The sequence below is a fragment of the Salmo salar genome, chromosome 20 (genome assembly GCF_965601325.2).
Source record: "Salmo salar chromosome 20, fSalSal1, whole genome shotgun sequence".
NCBI classification, from domain to species: Eukaryota; Metazoa; Chordata; class Actinopteri; order Salmoniformes; family Salmonidae; genus Salmo; species Salmo salar.
In genome coordinates, this window is record NC_138310.1 from 3,779,396 (window position 1) to 3,799,782 (window position 20,387).

The 20,387-nt window shown below is 42.4% G+C and overlaps 2 protein-coding genes across 3 annotated transcripts; one reads left to right on the plus strand and one right to left on the minus strand.

Moving 5' to 3' along the window:
* The first annotated feature begins 16 nt into the window (after nucleotides 1–16).
* On the plus strand, nucleotides 17–8,500 carry LOC100196545 (replication factor C (activator 1) 5). The gene is made up of 11 exons (NM_001141574.1): nucleotides 17–131; nucleotides 413–477; nucleotides 704–840; nucleotides 1,025–1,104; nucleotides 1,346–1,419; nucleotides 1,845–2,004; nucleotides 2,608–2,689; nucleotides 4,698–4,827; nucleotides 5,499–5,576; nucleotides 7,907–7,961; nucleotides 8,095–8,500. Exons 1-11 carry the CDS (start codon nucleotides 85–87, stop codon nucleotides 8,192–8,194), a joined length of 1,008 nt encoding a protein of 335 aa, NP_001135046.1. The 5' UTR covers nucleotides 17–84; the 3' UTR covers nucleotides 8,195–8,500.
* A 3,032-nt stretch (nucleotides 8,501–11,532) lies between these two features.
* vsig10 (V-set and immunoglobulin domain containing 10) lies at nucleotides 11,533–20,369 on the minus strand. Of its 2 annotated transcripts, none has more exons than XM_014160029.3 (9): nucleotides 20,114–20,369; nucleotides 19,277–19,588; nucleotides 18,496–18,801; nucleotides 18,119–18,267; nucleotides 17,851–18,001; nucleotides 15,222–15,506; nucleotides 14,851–14,964; nucleotides 14,353–14,508; nucleotides 11,533–13,942 (listed from the first exon to the last, which is right to left on the minus strand). In XM_014160029.3, the coding sequence occupies exons 2-9, from the start codon at nucleotides 19,473–19,475 to the stop codon at nucleotides 13,863–13,865; spliced, it is 1,440 nt and encodes a 479-aa protein (XP_014015504.1). In that variant the 5' UTR covers nucleotides 19,476–19,588; nucleotides 20,114–20,369; the 3' UTR covers nucleotides 11,533–13,862. The 2 variants fall into 2 exon arrangements, with proteins under 2 accessions (XP_014015504.1, XP_014015503.1); XM_014160028.3 differs by lacking the exon at nucleotides 20,114–20,369 and adding an exon at nucleotides 19,772–20,094.
* Nucleotides 20,370–20,387: the final 18 nt, after the last annotated feature.

Below are 20,387 nucleotides of genomic sequence, written 5' to 3' on the forward strand. Positions count from 1 at the left end.
ATGTAAAGCACGTTTTGTTGAAGTAAAGCGCGCCATTTGGATAATATATTGGTGAAAATTGGAGAACAAATTGAATCGATTCAAATGGCATCGATTGGCAAGATACCGTTGCAGTCAAGAAATTTGCCGTGGTAAATTGAGTCCACTAGCTAGCCGGTGTCAGATGCAAGCTAAATAACTAGCTTATTTCTTGCCAGCAAGATTGCTAACTAACTAGCTAGCTACGTTAGCTGGCCTAATTAGCCTCCAAAACTTCAATCATTGTGTTAATATGTTTTCCCTGCCTATACGGTGTAGCAAAGTGTTGTGATTTGTATTTTAGTTGCATTGTTCGTGGACACCACCTCTTCCCTGCTTACAGTGTAGCCACGCATGCGCGATGCTGTCTGACATTTTATATTTTTCATTTTAGGGTTGAGAAATACAGGCCACAGACCCTAGATGACTTGATTTCTCACAAGGACATATTAAGCACCAGTAAGTATGTTTTTTTTTTTCAGTCTTTGAAACAACAGGGATGGAACTGCTGCTGTAGAAACCCTGACCCATTCCAACAACAATTCATTTCAAATGTATGGTCAAGTGAATGTATTCAAAATAATGTTTTCATGCTCAAATGAACTATAGTTGTGTTTTTTGTTGTTGTTGCATGAGTGCATATGTAACAACATATTTGTCGGAACCAATCCTTTTCTCTTTTCAGTCCAGAAATTTATCAGTGAGGACAGGCTGCCACATCTCTTGTTCTATGGACCCCCAGGCACAGGGAAAACATCTACTGTTCTAGCCTCTGCCAAGCAGCTCTACAAGGAGAAGGAGTTCAACGCTATGGTCCTGGAGGTACGTACCAACTCAGCCCTGAGATGTAGAATTATCAAAGACAAATGCTGTGCTCATAACACTGCACTTGAGGGTTGTCATGTTTTCCAGTGAGCAATATTGATTCTTAACATTCAATGTTAGTGTGCGGCATGCATAACTGTTCTCGGGTGCATCAATAATGCATACATTTATTTATTTGCAGCTTAATGCGTCAGACGACAGAGGTATCGATGTTGTACGCGGACCCATCCTGAGTTTTGCCAGCACCAGGACCATATTCAAGTATGACAATAACGAATAATACTTCAAAAGGTTCTGTTTCCTTGCAGTCACTGACAGGTCTGTATTTATAGAGAAGTAGGTCTCTTATCTACCAGTAGTTGTCTACCATATTGCAATCAGGCTCCCAGTCTTTTCAGCGAGGACAAGGAACACAAAAGAGGATTGCAAGTACCCATGTCCTTAGACAACCCTGACTGCAATTGACAAAATTAGTGTTTATTTATTTTTCTTTGTCTTCCAGGAAGGGTTTCAAGTTGGTGATACTGGATGAGGCTGATGCCATGACCCGGGATGCCCAGAATGCTTTGCGGCGAGGTAACCATCTGTTTTGAGTTGTTCACCTGCTGTGTACCAACTGGCCAAATGAGCTGCCTGCGAGCTAACCAGTAATTCTCACTGATGAAAAGATCTGCTTGCTGTAACATGGGACATGAGACAACAAGCAAATGTTAAATACATTTGGGAGGGGTACCGCATATTAGCCTGACTATTTAGAATATTCATGTGCTACAATTGCTTGTAATAGATGCCATTGATTTAACAGTTCACATTTTATATTCTACATTACAATATTTTAATGAGCATATGCCCACTGAACGTCAAATCATTGACATCCATTTCTCCCTGCCGGTCTCTACTCCTATTGCTACCTCTCTCTTCCCTCTCTGCCTCTCTCTTCCCCCCTACCTCTCTCTTCTATCTCTCTTTTCCCCCTCTACCTCTCTCTTCCTCTCCTACAGTCATTGAGAAGTACACAGAGAACACCAGGTTCTGTTTGATTTGTAACTACCTGTCTAAGATCATCCCAGCCCTGCAGTCTCGCTGCACCAGGTTCCGCTTTGGACCCCTGTCTCAGGACCAGATGATACCCAGGCTGGAGTTTGTTATCCAGCAGGAGAGGTGAGGGGGCTCAGGAGTTAATGGGTCGGGGGAGGTGAGTGGGGCCTGGGGGGCGGTGAGTGGGGCCTGGGGGTCGGGGGAGGTGAGTGGGGGTCGGGGGAGGTGAGTGGGGCCTGGGGGTCGGGGGAGGTGAGTGGGGGTCGGGGGAGGTGAGTGGGGCCTGGGGGTCGGGGGAGGTGAGTGGGGCCTGGGGGTCGGGGGAGGTGAGTGGGGGTCGGGGAGGTGAGTGGGGCCTGGGGGTCGGGGGAGTTGAGTGGGGATCGGGGGAGGTGAGTGGGGCCTGGGGGTCGGGGGAGGTGAGTGGGGGTCGGGGGAGGTGAGTGGGGGGTCGGGGGCTTCAGAGTGTAGATCACTGTGTTCCTTAAGGAATTTGGTACTGGCACTGACCCTGTATATAGCTTACATTCTTCTGATACATTATTATTATTTTTTATCTCTTATTTCTTCTGTTTTTTTTGTTGTTAAACTGTTTTTAAGGGCTTGCAAGTTAAGCATTACACTGTACTTGTACATGTGAGAAGTAAAACTAGAAACTTACTTGAGACTAATGTCTGCTGGGTTTTATTATTGCCTTTTAATCAATGTCTGCTCTTGTCCCTGCAGCATTGATGTAACTCCAGATGGAATGAAAGCTATTGTGACCCTATCATCGGGAGACATGAGAAGATCCCTCAACATACTGCAGGTATGGAGAAAGTGCTACCGATGTGTAGCTAAATGTGATTAATTGCATCACAGTGTTGAGTTTTTATTGCTGGTCTAAATGTATTTGCTAGTGGTGGGCACCAATTTTGATACTGCTCTTTAATTATTTGTTACTTTTATTTCTTTTTTTTTTGTACATTTTTTGTTTTACTGTATTGTTGGTTAAGGGCTTGTAAGTAAGCATTTCACTGTAAGGTGAAAAAATGTTGCTACACCTGTTGTATTCAGCACGTGACAAATAAAAATGTATTTGATATCGTTTGGTACACTATATATTACATGACTCTTCCTGTAGCCATTATACTGGCCTCACAGGCTCACAATTTAGCATACTTATTGGCCTGCTGAATAATGGTTGATTGTATTCAACTGGTTAGGTAGGTTCAGACCACATGAACATTCACACCAGGACCAATGGGCAGTCAACAAGCAGTTGTCTGAATTTCACAAAGCCTTGGAAGTTAACAGAAGATGAACACAGCTGCAATGTTATTGATAAAAAAAACTACATATCTATACTGAACAAATATATATAAACGCAACATGTAACCATTTCAAAGATTTTACTGAGTTACAGTTCATATAAGGTAATCAGTCAATTTAAATATATTCATTAGGCCATAATCTATGGATTTCACATGACTGGGAATACAGTTATGCATCTGTTGGGGCGTGGATCAGAAAACCAGTCAGTATCTGGTGTGACTACCATTTGCTTCATGCAGTTCAACACATCTCCTTCACATAGAGTTGATCAGACTGTTGATTGTGGCCTGTGGAATGTTGACCCACTCCTCTTCAATGGCTACGCAAAGTTGCTGGATATTGGCGAGAACTGGAACACGCTGTCGTACACATCCCAAACATGCTCAATGGGTGACATGTCTGGTGAGTATGCAGGCCATGGAAGAACTGGGACATTATCAGCTTCCAGGATTTGTGTACAGATCCTTGTGACATGGGGCTGTGCATTATCATGCTGAAACATGAGGTGATGGCGGCGGATGAATGGTATGACAATGGGCCTCAGGATCTCATCACGGTATCTCTGTGCATTCAAATTGCCATCGATAAAATGTAATTGTGTTCGTTGTCTGCAGCGTATGCCTGCCCATACCACAACCCCACTGCCGACATGAAGCACTCTGTTCACAACGTTGACATCAGCAAACCGCTCGCCTACACGATGCCATACAAGAGTCTGCGGTTGTGAGGCCGAAATGGACGTACTGCCAAATTCTCTTAAACAACGTTTGGGCGGCTAATGTTAGAGAAATATACTTTAAATTATCTGGTAACAGCTCTGGTGGACATTCCTGCAGTCAGCATGCCAATTGCATGCTCCTTCAACATTTGAGACATCTGTGGCATTGTGTTGTGTGACAAAACTGCACATTTACATTTTACATTTTAGTCATTTAGCAGACGCTCTTATCCAGAGCGACTTACAGTAGTGAATGCATACATTTCATACAATTCCATACATTTTTTTTTTTCTGTGCTGGCCCCCCGTGGGAATCGAACCCACAACCCTGGCGTTGCAAAAACCATGCTCTACCAACTGAGCTACAGGGAATCCCCCCACATTTTAGGCCTTTTATTGTCTCCAGCACAAGGTGCACCTGTGTAATGATCATGCTGTTTAATCAACTTCTTGATATGCCACGGCTGTCAGGTTGATGGATATCTTGGCAAAGGAGAAATGCTCACTATCAGGGATGTAAACTAATTTGTGTACAACATTTGAGGGAAATAAGCTTTTTGTGTGGATGGACAATTTCTGGGTTCTTTTATTTCAAATCATGAAACATGGGACCAACACTTTACATGTTGTGTTTTATATTTTGTTTCAGTGTATGCTGTTTAAAAAAACTGCAACTGATCTGGATTTTCCATATCGGTGGCCAGATTCTGAGTACACTCCTTATGGTTGATTTCTTTTTGTTATTTCTAATGACTGACTGAGTCCTTTCCCATGTATTTCTCAGAGCACCAGCATGGCATATGGGAAGGTCACCGAGGATAATGTGTACACCTGCACTGGTCACCCACTACGATCCGATATCGCCAACATCCTGGACTGGTCGCTAAACAAGGACTTCACCTCCGCTTACAACCGTATCCTTTATTCTCTCCCACAACCATATGTATTACAACGATATATATCTATTACCACAAGTTATGTTTAGCCTACTCTTTTCAACAAGCAAATGGCTCGTTTTTTTCCCCCCCAACAATGGTTTGTTTATGTATTGCCAAAGCAGCTCTTTCAAATAACACAATATCGCCAATGTATGATGTCTACATACAGTACTGTAGTATCTAGAAATGGCTAAATAGCCATCTCAAATTAGCATAATATCTCCAATATGTGGTATATGAAGACAACTTGTACTCTGTAGCGTCTACCTCTTCTAGGAAGTGGCTCTGAATGCCTTGGTGTTTCTACCTCTTCTAGGAAGTGGCTCTGAATGCCTTGGGGTGGTGTATTTTGCAGGGATGTTATTAGGTCGGTATAAAAAGTTAATTTCAGTGATGTAGCCTATGAATAGAGGATCATGTCAGGAAAGCACAAATTCCTGATTTAATCAGGAAGAATCTCACCCCTGTGTGGGATCAGGACAAAATGACATCTGAAAGTTGGCTAAGTGATGATACTGTATGTCAGTTTCCGGGTATGTATGGATATATAGAGGATCATGTCAGAATATCATGAATTCCTGGAATTATACTGAAGGACAAATCCCATCCTTGATATTGAGAGATGTTCCTTAGCTTCTGATCCACAGAGATTCTCCAGCTGAAGACGCTGAAAGGCCTAGCCCTGCATGACATCCTGACTGAGGTCCACCTACTGATCCACAGAGGTAAGGACTGGACTGGAGGCAGTAAACCTGTACACTGCCGTGGTTATAGAGATTTCCATACTGTATGGGATGGGTATTTCCATTGAATGCATCACAGGTACAATCACTGTATCCCCAAAGTCTGAAGCTGTATTTTTGAAAATGTGTTAATTGTCGGGGTCTTTCCATGTGTGAATTATATACTAGATTATGGACTTTAAAGAAAATATTGTCTGGCCGGGCAGGGCCTAGCTTACTTTTATTTATCTATCTTATCTATCTATCTATAGTCGGTAGATCTATTCTAAACGGACTTCATACAGCACATTATATGAGAGGCGAGCTACTAGGAGAGCGAACTGCATAGTGATGTTTTCTTCCTCTGGTTTCCCGGGAGACCCCTCGCGGTTGCCATGGCTGCCAGTGTTCTCATTGTAGAATGAATGGCTTGCCAGTGTTAAGTGTGGCACGCATCACTACTGCAACGTTTTAGCCTGACAGTGAATGCCTGTTTTCTTATTTCTGAAGTTATGTGTTCCTGTTCTCACTAAGCTGTCTTGGCAGATTCATCAGGCGTTACCATAGAGGGCATGTGAATTATAGCATTGATACATTTTATGATGCAATGACATATTTTTTGAGGGATTTGGTACACTTCTGTGCCGTATTGGTACACTTCTGTGCCGTATATTAGAGATGTCACTTCTTATATAACAGTAAAATGATACAGAATAAAGGAATGGGGTTTCCTGAATGGAATACAGAAATTGGGTAGTGATTTTTAGCAACGCATTCAGCTACCTGAAGGTAATGCTAGAGAAGCACGGATGCAAAACTTGGCAAAAGGAGTATGCAGAGTCCTAGATTTAAAAGGAGCATGCAGAGGCCTAGATTTAAAAGGAGCATGCAGAGGCCTAGATTTAAAAGGAGCATGCAGAGGCCTAGATTTAAAAGGAGCATGCAGAGGCCTAGATTTAAAAGGAGCATGCAGAGGCCTAGATTTAAAAGGAGCATGCAGAGGCCTAGATTTAAAAGGAGCATGCAGAGGCCTAGATTTAAAAGGAGCATGCAGAGGCCTAGATTTAAAAGGAGCATGCAGAGGCCTAGATTTAAAAGGAGCATGCAGAGGCCTAGATTTAAAAGGAGCATGCAGAGGCCTAGATTTAAAAGGAGCATGCAGAGGCCTAGATTTAAAAGGAGCATGCAGAGGCCTAGATTTAAAAGGAGTTGGAGGGAAGTGCTTGTCTGTGGTACTTCATCAAATCTAATGATCTATTAGTAATAAAAACTGCAGTTAATTTATCAATACGTAGAATAATGAGATTGCCACCAATGCATTCGAAGACAGTAATGCAAGCAGCTGGTATACTTATCTGTGTTATAGTCTGATTGGCCGAGCTTTAGCCCACTTGAGTCCAAGTGTGAAAGAAGGTGTGGCTGAGTTAGGTTGTGTTCATAAAGAATGATGCCCATAACAGTCTACTTTCTTTGTGCAGTCACAAAACCTGTTTCGATGTTCGTCCTTTCCTTGTGGTTCCGTAGATACTAACATTGACATGTTAATAATCTGAAATTCATGACACAAAGCAAAGTGAAAGCCATACTGTAACATGATTACACAATCAAATTGGGACCACTGGATATCAGAGATACTCCTCGGCACTCTGTATCATTTGGTAAAAGAGAATTTTAAGGTTTTTATAAATGTGTGTCTTCACTGTAGCAGCGGTCCCAGGGCCTACTCTCTGCAACATCTCTTTATTGTGTGAACGTGAATGGCCTTCCATTGATTGGGAACCATTTGGGGCAGCCTCCACTGATGCTAATTCCTTTGACATTCAAACTGCAGCCATTTGACGGTAGTCTGTAATCTCGTTTTGAAAAGGAGGAAGATGAGGAAGAAGGCTTGCTTCTTAGCTGGGTGACTTCCTGGTGTGAGGTGAAGCCATTGAAGAACAATGGGGGTCTTTCTCCCCCATGGAGAGTTTTCTCCTTTCCTCCCCCATGGAGATGTCTCCTCTCCTCCCCCATGGAGAAAGGTGTCTCCTTTTTTTCCCCCAATGGAGAGGTGTCTCCTCTCCTCCCCCATGGAGAGAGGTGTCTCCTTTTTTTTCCTCCATGTAGAGGTGTCTCCTGTGACTTGTGGAGATTGGTCGACGCCTCAGTTCTGTGTAGATTGTAGATGCAGATTGGAAGGATAAGGGGTCCTTCCTGGTCAGAAGATGTGGGGGGGTCGACTCAACTCTAAGATCAAAGTCACGGCGTTACACCTGTTCATTTTATGGTGCATGTTTTGAGAGATTTTTACACTTCTGTGCTGTATAATAACCGTGTCTGTTGATTTCTTACAGTGGACTTCCCTCCTGCCATTCGGATGGGCTTGCTTATCAAGTTGGCAGACATTGAGTAAGTGCTCATATCTTCAGTATGGTGGTTATATACCCATCAAATTGTATACCTTACTCATCGTAAGTCCCTCTGGATAACAGCGTATGCTGAATGATTTAAATGTAAATTAAGATTACTAATATTCTTCTAGGTACCGGCTGGCCTCTGGAACTAGTGAGAAGATCCAATTGAGTTCGATGGTGGCGGCTTTCCAGGCAGTGCGAGACATTGTGGTCAATGAGGCCGCCTAGACCAGTGGTCCTCAGTCACAAACGTCTAGTACACATAGGTCACCTACCATGGTCCTGGAGAGCTACAGGGTGTGCAGGCTTTTATTCCAGCCCAGCACTAACACACCTGATGCAATTTATCCATTGCTGGTCAAGACCATGGTTAGTTGAGTTAGTGCTAACTGAATTAAAGGCCTTCATACCCTTTTGTTCACAAAAAAAGACATTTCACTCGAGACTAACTTCATAAAAACATACTTGTGCTTGTCTGCTCAATATTCCTGTCTGTATTTACATTTTGATTGTCAAATAAAATGGTTTCTTATGTAATCTAGTGTCTTTTTGTAGGCTGTGTACAAAATTCATGGAATAAGGTTTCAATAGACCAATTTACTGTACACAATGCAAGCTTTAGATTTACTCTCAGTAAACGTACACATTTAAATAACAAAATACACACTATAATAGTTATCATACAATATACCTCTAGCACAAAAATATAGTTTAGTTGTTCTTGATAAGTAATTTTATTACATTGAGGTATATTAACCTGAATAATGTTAGGATTCAAGACTTTTAAGAGTTCAGTTGCAGGTTTGAGTCACTTAACTATTTGCATTAGCATTTTGACATCCTGAGAGATTTCATTGGACAAATCGCTGATCAGATATGACTGATTTTTGTCTAAACCACAAAGTCGAACCCTTGCCTTCACCTATCCAACCATTGTTAGATTCATTCTGATATACTCTGAAGTTAGAGTTAAAGATGCATCACCTCAGGGCCCTAGAAAGTCCCGTCACTTCTGTCATACAATATTTCCACGATTTTGTTATGCTTTCCAAATGGAGGCAAATAATAAGCTTTCCTCCCTTGACTGCTATCATTAGTTATTCAATACTTCCAAATAACTCATACATTTCAAATGGATGCCAATAATCCAGGCTGCATCACATCCGGTCATGATTGGGAGTCCCATAGGGCGGTGCACAATTGGCCCAGCGTTGTCCGGTGTAGGCCGTCATTGTAAATAAGAATTTGTTCTTAACTGACTTGCCTAGTGGCTGTTAAAATAAATAAATATTCTCTCCTCCCTTGACTGTGCTATCATTAATCAATACTTCCAAACAACTCAAATTCATTTAAAATGGAGGCCAATAAGTATTCTCTCATTATTCCCAAACTGACACATTTTTCCTTGCTTTGGAGCAGTCCGGCATGTTGAGTCATGGGGTCTAAATTTGTCAAACCAGGATGCCACCATGCTGCAGTCTGATGATACACGACAGCAGCTGACCCAATCCTTGTGGCCAGTGAGGACAGCAGCTGACCCAGTCCTTGTGGCTAGTGAGGACAGCAGCTGACCCAGTCCTTGTGGCTAGTGAGGACAGTGGCTGACCCAGTCCTTGTGGCTAGTGAGGACAGCGGCAGACCCAGTCCTTGTGGCTAGTGAGGACAGCGGCAGACCCGGTCCTTGTGGCAAGTGAGGACAGCGGCTGACCCAGTCCTTGTGGCCAGTGAGGACAGCGGCTGATCCAGTCCTTGTGGCCAGTGAGGACAATGGCTGATCCAGTCCTTGTGGCCAGTGAGGACAATGGCTGATCCAGTCCTTGTGGCCAGTGAGGACAATGGCTGATCCAGTCCTTGTGGCCAGTGGCTGATCCAGTCCTTGTGGCCAGTGAGAACAGTTGCTGATCCAGTCCTTGTGGCCAGTGGCTGACCCAGTCCTTGTGGCCAGTGAGAACAGTTGCTGATCCAGTCCTTGTGGCCAGTGGCTGACCCAGTCCTTGTGGCCAGTGAGAACAGTTGCTGATCCAGTCCTTGTGGCCAGCGGCAGACCCAGTCCTTGTGGCCAGTGGCTGACCCAGTCCTTGTGGCCAGTGAGAACAGTTGCTGATCCAGTCCTTGTGGCCAGTGGCTGACCCAGTCCTTGTGGCCAGTGAGAACAGTTGCTGATCCAGTCCTTGTGGCCAGTGGCTGACCCAGTCCTTGTGGCCAGTGAGAACAGTTGCTGATCCAGTCCTTGTGGCCAGCGGCAGACCCAGTCCTTGTGGCCAGTGGCTGACCCAGTCCTTGTGGCCAGTGAGAACAGTTGCTGATCCAGTCCTTGTGGCCAGTGGCTGACCCAGTCCTTGTGGCCAGTGAGAACAGTTGCTGATCCAGTCCTTGTGGCCAGTGGCTGACCCAGTCCTTGTGTCCAGTGAGAACAGTTGCTGATCCAGTCCTTGTGGCCAGTGGCTGACCCAGTCCTTGTGGCCAGTGAGAACAGTGGCTGATCCAGTTCTTGTTGCAAGTGATGACGTGGCTATTTTTCACTTATGGAAGGCAGAGAAGCAGGTAAGTATAGAGCAGTTTAAGATTATTTCCATGTGCAATAAAAAATATCCATGAATTTAGATAGACAATTGAAAAAAAAAGAGAGAAAAGCTCTTTGGATTAATATATATTTTTTAGATATAAAAATGGCTGACCTTCTGGGTTAAATGCCATATCCTTAAGGTGTTATCTCCAGAGGAAGATAGCAGGGTGAGCTTCGGTTAGGAGTGAAATAAACACAGCTTGAAGGAACATTCATAAATATTTAGTTATCAATTTTTACACAATTATATGATAATCTATTCAAAATAAGGATTAAATGAAAAGTGCTATCATCAAATGAAACATTAGCCTTGACTCCATAACACACACAGCAATATGTCCCACCAGTTGTAACATCCCATATCTTGATGACTCCTTTGTCCAGTGGCCAGAAGCAGTCTGGATGATTCTCTCTCATTGGAGGCTGCTTTATCTCCAGGTGTTGGTGTCTTTGATGGACGGGGTCCAAACGTCAGACCCCACACTGTCTGATCACAGTTCAGGCTCTTGTCCTGTCTGTTGCTCTCCGGGGAAATATCAACCTTGTTGACTCTATATAGACAATTAAGCATTATTGACAGTAAACTAAACAAAAAAAAACTCCAGAGGTGCTGATGAACATAATCAATTCTTTCAAATCAGGAAGGAGGAGAGGAAGGAAGCAATGGAGAATGGAAGGAAGAAAGGAAGGAATATTTACAGGCCCGTCTGCAAAGTCCATACATACATACATACATACATACCATACTGAAGCAGCCAGGTGACCACCAGTGGTGGAAAAGGTACACAATTGTCATACTTGAGTAAAAGTAAAGATACCTTTAATAGAAAACGACTCAAGTAAAAGTTAAAGTCACCCAGTAAAATACTTCTTGAGTAAGTCTAAAAGTATGTGTACATTTCTGTATGTATGTAAATGTAATTGCTAAAATATACTTAAGCATCAAAAGTAAAAGTATAAATAATTTCAAATTCCTTATATTAAGCAAACCAGTCGGCAGTATTTTCTTGTATTTTTAATTCACGGTTAGCCAGGGGCACACTCAAACACTCTGACATAATTTACAAATGAAGCATGTGTGTTTAGTGAGTCTGCCAGATCAGAGGCAGTGGAGATGACCAGAGATGTTCTCTTGATAAGTGCGTGAACGGACCATTTTCCTGTCCTGCAAACCATTCCAAATGTTACGAGTATTTTTAGGGTGTCAGGGAAAATGTATGGAATAAAAAGTACATTATTTTCATTAGGAATGTAGAAGTAAAATTGTCAACAATATAGTCAAGTAAAGTACAGATACCCCCCAAAAAACGACTTAAGTAGTACTTTCACAGAAGTACTTTACACCATTTGCGACCACCCACACTATCCCGTGTCTCATAGATCAGGCGAACTGGGATTGAAGGTGGGCGGATCTCAGTTCCAATATCTACCATGTTGTGTTGCTACCATGCTGTGTGTTCATGTCATGCTATGTTGTTGTTTTAGGTCTCTCTTGTCGTGACGTGTGTTTTGTCCTATATTTTTATTTTAATCCCAGCTCCCGTCCCCACAGGAGGCATTTTGCCTTCTGGTAGCCCGTCATTGTAAATAAGAATTTGTTCTTAACTGACTTCCTGGTTATCTAACAATGCCTTCCAGTCAATAATCCCATGTTTAAATGCCATTCCGAGGAAAACGGAGCACCCATCGTGTCTTTAGATCGCTAAATGATGTAAAATAGCCTACTTGTTTTATTGCGTGTTTTTGAGTAAAAGGAGAAGAATTCATCTGATTTCCTAGTACAGTACAGATTTCCTGATTTGCTACCTTGCCACATGTGCTCTTGTTTTCTATTACGTAAAATGGATTCGTCCCTGATTTGTTTGATCTACAGTGAAACATTTTTAAAGAGTTCTATCTGGATTTCGGATATCGGACAGGATTAAATGCATAGAAACGTAATCAATAGAACAATTTCCCCCATTCAAATCACTTGCTATGTTGCCATGAATTTATTCAGTGATTTTTTGTTGTTGTCGACATTTAGAAAGTTCGCATAGAAAATAAATGCGACAATTGCCTGCTAGGGTGCGTTATATCGTCTTGTGTCACTCACACCCCAAACATGTTTACACAAAAACCTGGTGTGGAATGAAATTGTAGTGGCTGAAGTGTTTCCATTACCCACGTAGGTAAATTACGCATTAATAAATTGGCGACAGCCTGTATGTCCTCCCACCTATCTGTTTCGTGTTTCCCGCGCAAGCCACAACGCAATAACTGACTCACATATTTCTGGGACTAGTGCCAACGCATCGCCACGGTCTGCGCTCATGTACATATCAAGTAATCGGATAGTGAAACTTGCCAGCCAACCAGAAAAGCAAGGCGTTTTTCGAAAATCAGGACAATCTTCGTCCTGTAAAGAAACATTTTTATTGTAAAAAAAAAAAAAAGAACGATTTTGCAAACAGTAAGCATTTAGTTACATCCAGGCTGTATTACATCCGGCCGTGATTGGGAGCCCCATAGGGCGACGCACTATTGGTTTGGCCGGGGTAGGACTTCATTGTAAACAACAATTTGTTATTAACTTACTTGCCTAGTTAAATAAAGGTTAAATATAAATACATTTAAAAACAATGTGGAGTAGAGCTTTATAGTTACGTGATGACGTCACGTGCCCCGCGTATCTTCAAAAATGAATCGTCAATCATCATTTATTCGGAAAAACACAGCTTCAATCATTTGTCGTGTTAAAGTTTGATAAAAAGAAAAATACTCCCGTTGAACGAATACAAATGTTGTCAATCTAGAACAGTTCTTCTATAGCTGCCTTTCCATTAAACATGTTGCAATTATTTAATTACATTTTTTAAACATTGCTTGTCTAATAAACCTGGGTCAACGGAACCTACCTACTGATTCGTCCGTTCTATTTCTATGGATTTAATCCTATCGAAATCCTATTTTTTTATATATTTTTTTAAATTAGGCCCTGATAAGCCTACACATTCCAATTTGTAAATTATATATATTGTTCATTAATAAAAACAAAAGAGAGAACTACATCCCTGCCTTTGCTTTAAAAAAAAAAAAACAGGTTTAATTTTGTGTTTGAGTAATACAAAATGTTATATTATTGTCAAATATGTAATTTAATATGGCAAATGGCAACAATTCATTGAAATAACCATGTTAAGTATCACTTAATAAGCCTGAAGCTAAAACAAAACAAAGGTCAAATGGATGGTAAAAAAGCAAACCTATATACAGTATCTACATACTGTACAAACCAAACACCAATCATTACACACACACAAAAAAAGTTTTCTAAAAGTCTTACAACACCTAAAATGTGACAAGTTCATCTATATCTCGATCTTCTAGCTGTAATGGATGTTCAAGAATTTCTGCATCTTCATGGTCAACTGAAAGAGATTGGTTACAGATTTGGGTTATAGTTGCATCTACAGTATAAGGTCAATACAAAACAGCAACAGAACAGTTACATTTTAGTAATTTAGCAGATTCTTATCCAGAGCGACTTTTATGAGCAATTAGGGTTAAGTTCCTTGCTCAAGGGCACAGACAGATTTTTCACCTAGTCGGCTCTGGGATTCGAACCCAGAGCTCTTAACCGCTAGGCTACCTGCCGCCCAGTTACAGTTCTACCCACTGTATATTACGGATACATGTACAAATACAACATTGCAACATTATTAATAGTGTCACATTTAATATCAACTACACATTTTGAAAATAACTAAATATACAGCCAATACCCAAGTGGGAAATCCCCCCCCCCCCTACAACTTGGAAGCAGAAAATCATTCCTTACTGGATGGTATTGTGTGTATCTCCACAAGTGTAGTGTTGTGTCCGTTGGTCAGAGGCAGAGGTGGCAGTCTGGGTATAGCTTCATGAAACACCTCTTCGTCTGATTCTACCAGACTCAACACATCTCCTCTCTCCTCCATTTGATCAAATCCATTACCTGTAATAAAAAAAACGTACATTTAGATTTCAAAGTAGGTAGTTAGTATTTGCATATATCTTTTAGCAATTCAGTAACTTCACAAGTCAGTTATCATCAAAGTATATCTTATATTATCTTAGGTGATGGGGGTCATATTATCCATTATCCCTTTCATGAAATTATACAAAAATAACCAGGGGTACAACTTCGGTTTTAAGGGGGGCATAACTATTCTTTTTAGTTATGCCCCCCCCCCAGTGAAAATAACAAAGGCAGCTAATCTGATATGGCACAGGCAGTTACAAAATTGAAGACCTATCAACAAAAGGGACATTATAATGCATGGGAAAAAGATCTTACCCAGGCATATTCGGTCACGGTTGGAGTATATTGTTTTAGCAATAACAATCCCAGATCCTACTATCAAAATAGCTAGGAATATCCCTATGATTGCTCCAGTGTATTGAGAGGTGGCTGTGGAAACAAAACAACATTAGACATGATTGATTAAGTAAAAAAAGTTAAGTCACTAAAGATAAATGAGTGTACAATAGTCTAAGAAGTCTTGTTAGAAGCTAACAGGGAGGGGCAACAGGTTTAGCGACATTCCAGGGAAGGTGTTGCCTTGCTACCTTTCTGCACCTGTATGATCATCAACATAGATTATCACAAGGACCAGATGGAGTCTGCAGAGATATCCAGTCTGTAAACACACACCTCTCTGAACTAACCTTTAACTGTTAAATAGATCTCCAACTCGCGGACCATCAGTGGGTTCTCGCTCCTGCAGAAGTAGAGGCCCTCGTCCTGCTTGGTGATGTTGACTATAGTGAGGGTGAAGGTGGGACCCTGCTCTGACAGGACGTACTTAGGGCTGGAGACCACGTCATCCTGCTGGGCTGTCCTCTGCCAGCTGGTGAGGGCTGGAGGCAGGGAGCTGGACTCTGTACACGTTAATGTCACGTTGGTGCCTTCTACCGCTGTGACTAGTGGTTCCCCTTCAGGATAGGGGGACTCTAGGGGATGAGGAGGGAGACAGGGGTTTAGACTGGGTTAGTGATAGATACACATCTAGCTAGATATCCTTCTATACAGGTATGCACACAATCACACAAACTGCGTTGGGTGTGACATGGGAAAAGTATAGCCTGGTAAGTGGTGTAGGTAACACATTATTTTTGTTCTTCCTCATTGTTTGAGTCATCTTGCCTGGTGCTCAGAAACGCTGATAAATGACTTTAAAATATCTCGCCTTTCTGGAATCACAAAGACAGCTCCCTCCTTTGCAGGTTTCTTTTGGAATCAGACCAGGTGTGCCACAGCCACTGGGTGTTTCACACATTACTAATATTCTATGAGCTTTGTACAGTTGTGGAAACCATTCAGTTCGTTTAAAGCTGAAAGTAAATAAGAGACAGATGAGATGTCTCTTTTATTAATTACCCAACATCGTCGTATCAATAAATTGGCCAATGGTAGGGTGTCCCAATAAAGCACCCTGAACTGAAAGGGGATACCTAGTCAGTTGTACAACTGAAAGGAAAGGGGGATACCTAGTCAGTTATACAACTGAAAGGGGGATACCTAGTCAGTTATACAACTGAAAGGGGGATACCTAGTCAGTTGTACAACTGAAAGGAAAGGGGGATACCTAGTCAGTTGTACAACTGAAAGGAAAGGGGGATACCTAGTCAGTTGTACAACTGAAAGGAAAGGGGGATACCTAGTCAGTTGTACAACTGAAAGGAAAGGGGGATACCTAGTCAGTTGTACAACTGAAAGGAAAGGGGGATACCTAGTCAGTTGTACAACAGAAAGGGGGATACCTAGTCAGTTGTACAACAGAAAGGGGGATACCTAGTCAGTTGTACAACAGAAAGGAAAGGGGGATACCTAGTCAGTTGTACAACAGAAAGGAAAGGGGGATACCTAGTCAGTTGTACAACAGAAAGGAAAGGGGGATACCTAGTCAGTTGTACAACAGAAAGGAAAGGGGGATACCTAGTCAGTTGTACAACTGAAAGGAAAGGGGGATACCTAGTCAGTTGTACAACTGAAAGGAAAGGGGGATACCTAGTCAGTTGTACAACTGAAAGGAAAGGGGGATACCTAGTCAGTTGTACAACTGAAAGGAAAGGGGGATACCTAGTCAGTTATACAACTGAAAGGAAAGGGGGATACCTAGTCAGTTGTACAACTGAAAGGAAAGGGGGATACCTAGTCAGTTATACAACTGAAAGGGGGATACCTAGTCAGTTATACAACTGAAAGGAAAGGGGGATACCTAGTCAGTTGTACAACTGAAAGGAAAGGGGGATACCTAGTCAGTTGTACAACTGAAAGGGGGATACCTAGTCAGTTGTACAACTGAAAGGGGGATACCTAGTCAGTTGTACAACTGAAAGGGGGATACCTAGTCAGTTGTACAACTGAAAGGGGGATACCTAGTCAGTTGTACAACTGAAAGGGGGATACCTAGTCAGTTGTACAACTGAAAGGGGGATACCTAGTCAGTTGTACAACAGAAAGGGGGATACCTAGTCAGTTGTACAACAGAAAGGAAAGGGGGATACCTAGTCAGTTGTACAACAGAAAGGAAAGGGGGATACCTAGTCAGTTGTACAACTGAAAGGAAAGGGGGATACCTAGTCAGTTGTACAACTGAAAGGGAAGGGGGATACCTAGTCAGTTGTACAACTGAAAGGGAAGGGGGATACCTAGTCAGTTGTACAACTGAAAGGGAAGGGGGATACCTAGTCAGTTGTACAACAGAAAGGGGGATACCTAGTCAGTTGTACAACTGAAAGGAAAGGGGGATACCTAGTCAGTTGTACAACTGAAAGGAAAGGGGGATACCTAGTCAGTTATACAACTGAAAGGAAAGGGGGATACCTAGTCAGTTGTACAACAGAAAGGAAAGGGGGATACCTAGTCAGTTGTACAACTGAAAGGGGGATACCTAGTCAGTTGTACAACAGAAAGGAAAGGGGGATACCTAGTCAGTTGTACAACTGAAAGGGAAGGGGGATACCTAGTCAGTTGTACAACAGAATGGGGGATACCTAGTCAGTTGTACAACTGAAAGGGAAGGGGGATACCTAGTCAGTTATACAACTGAATGCAGAACTGATATTGACACGGTTCGGGGCATCTATGTACAGTTGCAATACATAAACTAGAAAGCTGAATACAAACAAAAGGCATATCAGATGTTGGCTGGGTGTGCGTCCCAAATGGTACCCTATTGCCTATATAGTAAGTACACTTATTTACCTATGGGTCCTGTTCAAAAGTAGTGCACCATATAGGGAAGTGTTCCATTCAGGACGCAGCCTACGTTTGCAGTCATCTCTCACTTACTCAGGGTGAAGGAGCAGAACTTCTCCTCTCCTGGACTGATCGTAGGGTGATGCCCATTACACTTCAGCATCTGCCCATCGAACAACAACGACCTGTTCAGATTCACCACCAGATTATCTGTCTCCTCCGACTCCATCAGTTGTCCAGCCACCTAAGAGAACCACAAAGGAAATAATTGAGGATAACACACACACACACACACACAGACTAAAAGCATGGTATCCAATTAAATTGTGTTTTAACCCCCCCCCCCCCCAAAAACAAACACCTGCTTCCCCTGGCTCCCTGACTCCTGATGCTTCTCCCCCCAGAATAACATGGGAGAGGGGTAGCCTCCAAACCAGCTACAGCTGAACTGGACATGGGACGGATCCTTCCCTGCATTCCACAGACACTCTGGGTGCCTCTCTGGGGAATCTAAAGGAGCAAGATGGATGCTCTTTACAGTATAGAATTGATGAGGTATTTGGGTTAGTACACAACAATAAGATAGGTACACAAGTCATTTGAACAAGCACCACTGGCCACTGTATCTGATAGGTATCTATTAGGAGCTTAGGATATATACCGATATTCAAATTGTCACTAAGCCCCGAGCAACCACTATCAGAGACCATTAAGTCTGTTTCCCTTATAGTCACCTACAGTATACAAGCAGCTCTGTGCTCCAGCCAGCAGCCTTCTGGGAGATTGAGTTCTGGGCTCTGCAGCTGTAGTTCCCCTGAGCTGTGGGCTGAACATCCTCTACCCTGAAGTCCAGCCATGACCCACTGCCCACCGCCAGAGAGTCGTTACTGGACGCCACACCCTGAAACCCCCAGGACAGGTTCTGGGAGGGGTAGGACAAGCTGGAGCAGTTGAATGACACCGTGGAACCCCTGACAACAAAGAGGGTTCCGTTGGAAAGAGGCGTGGCTGGCTGGATGTCTATGATGCTATTGTCAGGACCACCTGCAAGAAGTAAACATGAGATACTTTACTATAGTGTTGCCAAAGAAGGCAGACACTTTCCACTTGAAAACAGTCCTCACAGTTTACAACAATCAAGCCTTGTTACAACCCAAGGCACCAATCTTTCATTATTGAGCAATGTGGACTGATTCCATAACATACACGTTTGTAAAGAATTATACAGTCCCATTCCATCCATCCATCATATACTACATAATGGTCAAGGTACACTGCAGTACCCCTCTGATCATGATCATTCAAATGCCTACAAGACACATAGGCTACTACAGCATGTGCTATGAAACCAGCCCCAGCACCAAATCATCCGGAATAACCAGTTTTAGGGCAATAATTGTTCAAAATCATTTCTAGGGCAATTTACAGGGCAATTGACCAAGATACCAGTTCAGTATCTGCAAGTCATTATATGAAGGACATCAAAAACACATTGTTATGATAAAACACAGATACTTACTGACTATTTGCAATGTGAGACTTGTTTGAGTTTTGTTGTCATGGGGTAAAGAATCACAGAGATAGGTCCCCTCATCTGATAGATTTATTCCGTTGATGTACAAACTTTGATTGTACAGTATAGTCAGGTGCCCTTCACTTGAGGATATTGGAATTACAATGGAATGATTAAGTTCAATGGTAAACTGTCCATTCTTCATCCATCGCGTGAATGAGGGGGTCACATTGGTCTCAGTGTTCCAACACGGAAGTATAATATTCTCTCCCACAGTTCCAGCTACAGTAGTTTCATCTGAGCGCCCATTTGCGGCAACTTTCATAAAAACAATGAGCGAGATAATTTAAGACAAGAGACACGATTCAACAAATAGCCTATAGAAGTGAACAGTATGCCTACATAGATCAAAACGTCAGACCTAATATATAACTAATTTCACTGTATAGGCTAAAAAACTATGGATTATGTTTCATAAACATGTCACAAGTGGACACTCACCGGTCTGATGCATGACCTGAAGAAAAATTGCAACTGCGAAGGCATTCATAATTATTCCTCCTACTGTATAGCATATATACCCTGATTTATGGTTAGACAAATGCTTTGCTTGTCAACCTCTGTCTGACTACCTGTTGTGCATGCGGTGACACAACACACCTCTACACCTACTTTACATAACACTGGTTAGAGTAACTGATATAGGAATTACGAGCCACTATAATTCAATATTTTTTCTTCTCCATGGAACTGCCACATGCTATAATTGTTCAGCCATTTGGCTACCTGCCTGTTTACTCGCGCGCGTTTATCCGGAAACTTCAAACCACACCCAACACTTACCTCCTTAAAGGTGCAGCAGGGTTTCTGCTTGGTGGACAGTTCATACCGCTGTCACCGCACTGCTCGACGAGGCCTATTATCTCTTTCTCTAGAGTGATATATAACTCAGGGAAAACTAACACAAAAGTGTCTGAAATATAGGTCATTTATATATATGTATTTTTTAATCTTAAAGACACAATGTAGCTTTATCAGCAAAACGTGACAATTCGAGTAGGAGTGGACCTTGTTCATGAAAAGAACATTCTAGAAAGACAAATTCGGGTCATTGGGC